This window comes from Manduca sexta, unplaced genomic scaffold, assembly GCF_014839805.1.
Source record: "Manduca sexta isolate Smith_Timp_Sample1 unplaced genomic scaffold, JHU_Msex_v1.0 HiC_scaffold_2073, whole genome shotgun sequence".
Lineage (NCBI taxonomy): Eukaryota > Metazoa > Arthropoda > Insecta > Lepidoptera > Sphingidae > Manduca > Manduca sexta.
This window is the reverse complement of record NW_023593001.1, coordinates 18,263-28,360: the sequence shown is the minus strand read 5'-3', so window position 1 is coordinate 28,360 and position 10,098 is coordinate 18,263. Positions and strand designations below refer to the sequence as shown.

Here is a 10,098-nt window from a genome sequence, read left to right as displayed (position 1 = left end):
CTCTGAATACGACACCCGACCCTTCTTGGAAGGTTTGGGAGTGCGCAGCATGTGGACTGACTCAAACGCCACCAGGTAAATAAATGTAATGGATTTACTTTTGTTTGCACTAAAGTAACACACCATAAATGTTCAAGAGATTCTAAAAAACCTAAACGTTTATTGATTTACATGTGTCGATGTGGACTAGAAGATGTTAGGTTCAAATTTCTAATTGGGTATTAATTTGTAAGGGTATCTCCTTTGCCCCAGATTGGTCCCACTGGAGGGTGTTGACATTTGACATCAAACAACTCCGGCGACGGGCCGTTGAAACTAAATTAGATTTCATAGCCACCCTTAGAAAGTGTATTGAGACGATTTTTAATATTGAGTTGGGGTAGGACTAGTTGTAGAGAATGTATTAATCAGTTAACAATGTCCTAACAGGAACATATCCGACCCGGCCGCCAATCCCAGCTCGATGGTCCAGCGAGTGACGATCACGTTTGACCGTGCTGGCGTGCACCCCAATACTGAGGAGTTGCCCAGCTTCCTATCTGGCACCAACTCCTGCGACTCGGAACCGGCCTGGACCCCATCCTGGGCCGCGATTCATGCCAACAAACCCTTCTTCTTCGCATTATTGGACACCGACACGTACATGGTCATGATAACCTCTGTGTTCAGTCGTCCTACCACCAACTTTGTCTTCAAGTAATGTGATTACTATATAAATATGAATAAAGATTAGTTTCACTGATTTCTGACAAATGCATTCTATCAGATAAAACAACTATATACATTAATGTTAATTCTTTTGCCAACTGGCACTAGGTCATTGTGTTGGAATAAGACTAAAGCCCTTCAGAGTAGAGGCTGGTGCCCAGTAATGGGGTAGTATATATGTATATGTATACAAGGATGATGTTATTATTCTCTTATTGTGTGAAATTAAAGTCTGAATTTATTAGCTCACCTATAACACCAACTTTAATAACAGTGTATCTGAAAGTTAATGTTTATCAGGGTTCCAGAAACAGCATTTAGCATTAATTTTTTTTTTAGCTTTAACAGGCAAGTTCCTTAAAAATGTACCGAGATTGTCCTCTGTGTTCCTTGTTGATAATTTATTTCTACTGTGTATTTTCGTTACAAGGTTAGCGGTTACATTTACAAAATCAATGGATTTATATATTTTTGTTAATACACAACAATTAATACGTTTTAATTTGACACTTGTTTTATTTAAACATTACCATATCTTATTATATTTTCTGTTTTCGTTTAAAACACTTTTGAAGAAAGCATGTTTTAGGTTTTAAGGTTGCACAATGTTGTACTGTTTGTAATAATTTGTAGAATTGTTATAAGGCATCTTGTCTGACGTAATACTCTTCAGGTCTTACACTCTAACAAAGATTGTCCAGTCAATCTTGGGATCCAAGGAACTCAAGGATATTTCTATTCTGTATATTAAATCGACAGAACTATCCTGTCAAGAAACGGGGTAATATTTACTTATTTTCGGCTACGATTTTTTTATTATTTAACAAAATGCATAACACAGAACGTAATCATTATAAAGAATACTTAAGCATTAAATTAAATTAAGACTATATTGTATTCCTTAAACCTATGCCCTGATTGAAATTATACTACGGAAGGACGATTCTACGTTGCTCCCTTATTTTCCTAAAATAAAGGATCTTTTGCTTCTGTGCATTATACGGCATAAATGTGGCGTATGTGTTAATCCAGGAATTTGTTTAATCGTGTACCAAATCCATTAGACTATGTGTGGCTAAATAGTGTGTTTACTAAATATCTTTTCATGAATTTTTACATATAGTGGAATAGAATTTTTGATCCTGCATATTTCTACTCCAATATAGAATTCTACATACACGCTTTGCTTTCAAGATGCGAAGTCAATCAGATCAATCAATGTATGCTGGTCCTTTCATGGATTTTACATTTTAGAAACTTTACTTAAATTAAAATGATAAAACTTTTACATCAGGCTATTACATAATAACAGCGATCAAAACATGGTCATGTGCGAGTTGGGCTCGCTCATAGAGGTTCGATACAAAATTGTAGGTAAGGTATCTAAGTACAAAAAGTGGCTTTATAGGCAAACTTGTCACTTAACTTTGCCGTTCGATCTCTAGACATGGTTATTGCACCAACTGCAAATATGTTTGTAATAGTAAATACAATGATGTCGTAAATGCTTATCTATACTTATATTATTATGCTAGTTGACCCGACAGACGTTGTCCCGTCTTAATTATGAATTTGCAGCCGCATTCTGTCAATCGCTGACAGTTATTTCAAACAATTGACAGTTATATAAAATTTATATTTTCGTTTCGTTTCGATAATAACAAACACAACAAAAAAATTGTGAAATCTGCTCCAAGCGTTCACGCGTGATGGCGTGACCAAGGGAAATAGGGATCCATTTTATATATATTTATAGATTAATACGCGTATATAACGATAAATAATTATTTGTATCTTTAATGTCTACACTAAAATAAGGGGTTTTCTAGCAACATTTAAGATTCGTAAAATATATCTTTCATACATCATATTTTATTTCATAACATCACAAAATATTATAATTTTCTATAATTACCTACAAATAAAAGCATAGCCATTAAATGGTAAAAGTTTTATTTTGTGCCCTTGCATCGTAGGACCCAATTTAGTGACACAAGCACTGGGAATAATAAATCAGATTTGTATTAGATTTATTCATAAATAACATCTTTTAGGCAAGTGAATAAAAATCAATCTGTTATACATACATTTAATGATCTAATGAATTTACGTAGGAGTAGCGAATGCTGCACTAAACAGACATACGTAGTGTTGGAGATTGTAACCTTCGTCGTGACTTATTATTTTTTATATGTTCTATTTTTAGAACTAATTGTATTTTGTTTGCCATAGTTACTATTTTAGTCCAGAAACATATATATTACTATAATTCTCTTTGGTCAAATAAACACTCATGTCAATAACATCTTTTTACTAACTTTATTTAATTACTAAGAACATATACCATATTTACAACACGTTATCAGCACGAACGCTTAGTTCTTAGATTTTTTCACGTTTTTGGTAAAATAAAGTTGAATATATTTCTTTTGTGTGACTTGGAAATAGTAATAGTCTGAAAATGTCACATGAATCTGGAGATGTTTCGAGTGTGAAAAATTCCCCGTCGTCGAGCTCATCTTTTACATTTTCATGTTTGAGGAATAAAGATGGATATCCTACATGGAAATTTAAGATGCGCAATTACCTTATGCATGAGGATCTGTGGGAAACAATCGGTGGATACCCAAATGGAGACACAACCCTGCCTCTACAAAGGTACGCAAAAGACGCAAAGGCATTAGCAAAGATATGCTTATCAGTAGAAGGTGCAGCGATAACCCATATAAGATGTGCGAAACTGCATCTGAGGCATGGACTTGTTTGCAAAAAGCCTTTGAAGATAAGGGAATAGGACGAAGATTATTTTTGGAGCGTAGACTGTACAGGTTGAGTCTATCAGAGTTCAAAAATATTGAACTATATATTAACGCAGTTATGTCAACCGCACAGGATCTTGCGGATATTGATGTAGTCATAGAGGACAAAGTCTATTGCTGCAATACTTCTGGGAGGTCTAACTCAAGGTATGAACCTCTCATTATGGCTTTAGAAAATTGCAATGTAGACGTGACTACAGAGTTGGTGAAAACAAAACTGCTTAATGAAATGTCCAAAGATGTGGCTACGTCATTAGACTCTGTTTTTCATGCGAAGAAGAAGCCTAAGTCAATGAAGAAGAATATAGTTTGTTATGAGTGCAAGACACCTGGACATAAGAGACCAGACTGTCCACAGAAACAAGAAGGAGAAAGGCAATGCGGTAAATACCAATGATACGATATTTACAAGTCTTAATACTTCTGGAAACCCAAGAAAGGACATAATTTATGTAGATTCAGGTTGTACTAGACACATGACTTCTAGACGGGACTGGTTTCAGAATATCTCGATACAAGAATCAAAGGTAACTGTTACTGTCGCAAATGGAGAACAGATTAAGTGCTGCGGAATTGGAAATATTTCAATAAACACGCCCGAGAACGTGGTCAACAATATTAGTGATGTTGCTTATATACCAGATTTGAAAGCTAGTTTGTTATCTGTATATAAAACTGTTGAAAAGGGTTTTATTTGTGTTTTGATAAAAATGGATGTAACTTTTATAAATCTGATACTTTTAATTTTACAGGTGAATCTGTTGCTCATGCCTCGCCCTGTGGTGGACTGTACGTTTTAGATGGAACTGTCAAATGTGTCCGAGAATGTGGCGGATAATTTTTTGACACAAGATGTGCACTCTGGTTGTCAGGATAGTTATCAAATATGGCATAAGAGGTTAGGACATTTGTGTCGTATAGGCATGAACCAACTGAAAAATCACAAGGTAGGTATAAAGTATACAGGAGTAGATAAAACTAGTTGTATCGCTTGCGTGGAAGGTAAACAAGCAAGAAAACCTTTCAAAAGGTTAGCGTTTAATAGGGCTACTTCCCTTTTGGAACTGATCCATATGGATTTGATGGGACCGGTGTCTACAACTTCTTTTCAAGGAAATAGATATATGTTGACAATAGTAGACGATTATACGCGAAAAGTGTTTGCTTATTTTATTTCTTCTAAAACAGAAGTCAAAAGATATATTTTTGTGTGTTTCCAATGTTTTGTTGAAAATCAGTTAGATAAAACAATTAAAGCAATTAGGACTGATGGAGGTAAGGAGTTCGTGAATAAAGAGTTTGTTGATTATCTTGCTTCCAAAAGGTATAGAACATCAAACAACGACGCCTTATAGTCCTCAGCAAGTTGGAGTAGCGGAACGCACCCATCGTTCGGTTACAGAAAAGGCAAGAACGTTGCTAGCTGAAAGTTCACTACCGAAAGCATTCTGGGAAGATGCATTCCAAGTTGCCATTTACCTTAAGAATAGGTCTCCTCATCGAGCCTTAGGTGGACAAATTCCTTATGACAAATGGTATGGACGAAAAGGTGATCTTAGCCATCTAAAAGTATTTGGTTGTAAAGCTCTAGTCCATATACCTTCGTGTCACAGGAAGAAATTAGATGTCAAGGCACAGGAAGCAATTTTCGTCGGTTATTCTGAAAATCCAGGCACTTATATTTTTAGGGATCCTGCTAACCCACGAAAAGTTATTATATCCAGAGATGCAACCTTTTTTGAAAATTGCTTTACAGCGCTAAAGCAGAAGCAATCTGAGTCTGTCGCAGAGTCAGAATCTATATTGTTATTTGATGATCAAAAGAGATTGATTCTGAGTTTGATCATGACTGTCAATTCTATGACTGTGATGAGAGTATCAGCCCGGCGGCTGAAGCAACTTTACCAGTAAATCTAGAAAGTACAAAAGAGTCAGTGACTCTGGAAGAGCGAGAGTCTCTCAGTGACTTAAGGATGCCTAGTGTGGAAGAAGTGACAGCGAATTTGGAACAGGAATCGCACCCTGAGCGCAGATACCCTTCCAGAGACAGAAAAACAACAAATTTTTATAAAGCTTACAATACGTCAATGGTAGATTCTAATGAACCTACGACATATTACGAAGCTACTCATGCCGATGATGCTGATAAGTGGCACCATAATATGGCTGGTGAGTATAGTTCTTTAATGAAACTCCATACATGGAATTTAGTAGATAAGCCTAAAAAAGGTTATGCCATGTAAATGGATTTACAAAATTAAACTACCAAACTCTATGGTAAAGAACTTATGATATTGGGAATTTTGTTGATGACATAATAGTCTTCTTTAAATCTAATTTGACATTTGACACTGTCAAGAATTTGAATTTTTGAGAAGATTTGTCGAGATATTTTTCATTAAAAGATCTCTGAATTATATTCTTTCTATATTAGAAAAGTTTAATATGAAGGAGTGTAAGACCGTGGATACTCCATTAGTTTAAAATAATATGGCAAGAAGAACGGATGGTCAAGTCATAAGAATGAAGAACCATTTAAAGGTTTTTGTGACGCAGACTGGGCAAACTGTCCAATCGACAGAAGGTCATACACCGGTTATGTTTACAAGTTAAGTGGAGGTCCAGTATCATGGGAATCCAAGAAGCAACCTACTGTTGCGTTAAGTTCGGCCGAGTCAGAATATATGGCATTAGCGTCTGCCACGAAGGAAGCGTGTTACTTACGTCGGTTTATATACGAGATAACAGGTATACTTTGTTCAGTTAACTTAGCTTCTGACAGCCAAAGTGCCATTAATCTTGTTCGAAATCCTGTACACCACAGCAGGACGAAGCATATAGATACTAGGTTTCACTTTATTAGGGAAAAGGTATCTAATAATATTGTTAAGTTAGAATATATAAAAACTAACGATATGCCTGCTGATGTACTAACGAAGGCCCTCGGACCTCTAGCACACAAACGATGTGTAGTTAACTTAGGTTTAGAAACTTAATTATTTTATTTGTTTTGTTTCTGTCACAACTGCGATTAAGGGCGGCTGTTGGAGATTGTAACCTTCGTCGTGACTTATTATTTTTATATGTTCTATTTTTAGAACTAATTGTATTTTGTTTGCCATAGTTACTTCCCTTTTAGTCCGAAATAAACACTCATGTCAATAACATCTTTTTACTAACTTTATTTAATTACTAAGAACATATACCATATTTACAACACGTAGGTCTCAGCGTCAAATAAACCGTACATAAATGGCCTGTTGGCGATCATTTCATGTCCAAGTTTTGGATCGAGGCCAGTGGAGTATTCGGTGAATTCTATGAATTCTGGGTTGTAGGAGTCGATGCCGTGGCTGTCTAGAGTGATCTCGGCGCGCTGTACGAACCCGCTGGGCATGACAGCTGGCTGGGAAATGTTCCTGAAGATATAACAGCATAACATCAAACCATAGCGAATATATATAACCATACAAACACATCATGGAGCATGTGATCGCAGCATAGAATGATACAAATGTATCATAAAGGTAAAATACTTGAGCACTATCTCGTTCCCCTTCACAAGATGCCTAAGGTGAAATTAAAAAAGATAAAATAAGTTTAAACTAAATAAAGGATGTATATCTTAATGTCGTTCATAATACATTTAAGCCATGTTCGTTTTACTTTAGTGCATATTGCAGTCATTACTAAGGTTTTCGAGAAAAGGAATTTGGAAAAAATAATTCCTGTAATATACAGAATTATTATGTAAATATTAACATTCAAGATATCTGCAGAGCACATTAATAAAAGGCGGGTATATTATGCAAAATATTATTGATTACGAGTCATAAAAAATGTAAATAAAACCAAAGATTATGCCCTTCAAACAAAAATACTTGGCAACAATCTCGTGCTGGACTTAATTATTTTTTGTTCTGCCGGTATTGTGTAGCTTTATGCGACTTCATAATACGAAAATAAAGTTAACTCTCACGTCAACTTTATGTTCCTACTTCATGATAAAGATTTTTGTTTATTAATGAATTATAGCAGCCGCTTACGTCATATACTACTAATATTATAAATGCGAAAGTTTGTGAGGATGAATGTTTGGATGTATGTTTGTTCATCTTTCACGAAAAAACTACTGAAGTGATTTGGATGAAACTTGAGAGTAATATTAGTTATATATAATGATTTTGTGTAATTTAGTCATAATATAACGATACATATAAAGTAAGTCGGATAAAAATGTATCCTGGAAAACTCCATCACGCGGGCGCAGCCATGAGCAAAAGCTAGTCCTTCAGTTGATGCCATGATACCGGCCTTTTTGAAACCGGATATACACAGGTGGATCCCGGAACACGACACAAGTACGTGGCTGAATATGACGGGTTTTATATCTTGTGTACGGTGGTTGCTACCCGGGCTGATATAAATATTACCAGCAAACTGCTAAAATGTCTATATATTAAATACTTATTGCATAACTATAATGTCGTCCTCATTGTTAAACGGAGGCACTTCATTTATACTACAAAGTCATAGGGACGTTAGAATTGTATAACCAATAATTATTACTGTTTGAAAAAATGTACAACCAGTGCGGATACTTGTGGTTGACATGAAAAATAGTAATCAATACAATCAATGTCTACCCTTTCGAACTAGAGTTCAATCACCTTCCCATAATGATGGCATATTATGGTTCCTCAAGGGTTTAAAAAGTTGATTATATATCATGAACTATATTTATTGTTAAATACTTGCCAATAATGTGAAGAAACCAAAAGTAACACAGGTACTGTAACTTTAAATTAGTAATATACAAAAATAAATTACCTTGTTGCTGAGGCGTCAGTCCACAGACTCTTCAGTCCCACCTGTTCCAGAACCGCTCGCACGTCAGACTCGGTGGTGGTGACAAACCGCGGTATCGCCACGTCTATCGGCACCTCACTCTCTTTCAAACCGGCTACCATTTCAAACATCACCGTTGCTGTAACTTTTTCAATTGATTTTCTCATATCATGCCCCTCCACCGGTATTCCGAACAGCATCCGATACCGGCCATCCACCCCGACAGGTATCTCCACAACTCTGGCATTAATTTGTTCCACGAACACCATGCGCACGCGTCTCTTGATTCTCATCAAGTCAACCGACCCGATCTGATTGCCTTCATGGTCGTAGAATGGTGACCGTATGATGTCCGCTTCGGGAAACGCCTCTGACCACAGCCCATTGTAATCTATTTCGTCTGCCAACAAGGAGTTTCCTTGCAAATTCAGTGGTGCTAGTTGAGAAGATATTATGTGTCGTATCAAATAAGCCACATCCTTCGGGGCGCGTTTTATCGGCACTGGTATGGTATGCAAATTAAATTGAGTACTAGCTAAGTTCACCCACTCTGTGTTCATGTTTAAACCTTCATCGATAAAGAAGACATGCTTCCTTTGCATAGTAACGTCGAGGCCGAATGTCTCGCGGCTGGACGCGAGTTGGTAGTAAGTTTGTCGCGTGCACTCGTCTTCTGGTAGGCCGAGGAGTTGGAGGAGTTCCTGTCGCGCGACCCCATCCATGCTTTCCGCGATTGCTGCCAGCGATTGCCACAGGGGAGGCGCAGAGATGACAAAATGCCCGTGGGTATGCTCAGCTAATTTCTTGTACAGTTTCATATTAAAGTCATAGAGAGCTTCCCGGAATCCCTCGATGTTATCGTCGCCGACTCCACAAATCACTACGGAATCGACGTCCTCTTGTACTGTTGCACTGAGCAGTGCAAACAACAAAACGAATACTTTCATAACTAGTCAAAAAATAACTGCCAAAGTATAACACCAAATTTCATTTATATACCATCTATGTTATCACCTTTCTCACGTATATTGAAAATAAAATCATAAATAAACGCAAAAACAACGTATTACAGATGCACCTTATGTTATTTTTTTACCAATAACATGTTAGAAGGTCAGAGCTAGGACATTGACCGCCCAAACCGCAGATGTACGCATAATTAAATGTAGTGCTTTTATACAAATCGAATATATTTGAATCTAATATAATAGTTTTATAATTTATTTCGACACCATATTTTCACTGTAAGTTTACATCTATAAGTATGTAAATTGTATACCTTTACCTACATCAGTCGGTTAGAAGTCAATAATATATTTTTCGATGAATGTTAGTAACTTTATCCTATTATATTGCTTCGTAAGTGCAGGCCAAATAAAGTATTTCTATAACGAGGTGCCAAAACAAACCTTTTTTGGCGATTAAAGTTAAAAAAATATTTAAATTTATTATCCTCAAACATAGTATTAAAGATTACCTACAATAAGATTTACATAAAATATATCGATAACAATTTAAAACATTATTCCTAAAGACTTTCGATATGCATTGTCGATATATAACATATAAAACAGGTATTTAAAAATAAATATCTCAATGTCATTTTTAAACATATATTATAATAAAGTTGTAATAGGCTGTCAGTACATTGAACAAAAATGTAACGGGGTCTTCATTAGACCAACATAAGCTAAAATAAGAGGTTTACGATTTTTTTCTATCT

The 10,098-nt window shown here is 36.0% G+C and overlaps 1 protein-coding gene across 1 annotated transcript; it reads right to left on the bottom strand.

Annotated features, from left to right (window-relative positions):
- Nucleotides 1-6,738: 6,738 nt before the first annotated feature.
- LOC115455910 (serpin B5) lies at nucleotides 6,739-9,322 on the bottom strand. The gene is made up of 2 exons (XM_030184711.2): nucleotides 8,358-9,322; nucleotides 6,739-6,946 (listed from the first exon to the last, which is right to left on the bottom strand). Exons 1-2 carry the CDS (start codon nucleotides 9,320-9,322, stop codon nucleotides 6,739-6,741), a joined length of 1,173 nt encoding a protein of 390 aa, XP_030040571.2.
- Nucleotides 9,323-10,098: the final 776 nt, after the last annotated feature.

Excerpts from the sequence above, each read along its gene's own strand:
- LOC115455910 (XM_030184711.2), bottom strand. The coding sequence starts at position 9,322 with ATGAAAGTATTCGTTTTGTTGTTTGCACTGCTCAGTGCAACAGTACAA. Across the intron at positions 6,947-8,357 it reads ACTGACGCCTCAGCAACAAG|GAACATTTCCCAGCCAGCTG; the intron begins GTAATTTATTTT and ends TTATATCTTCAG.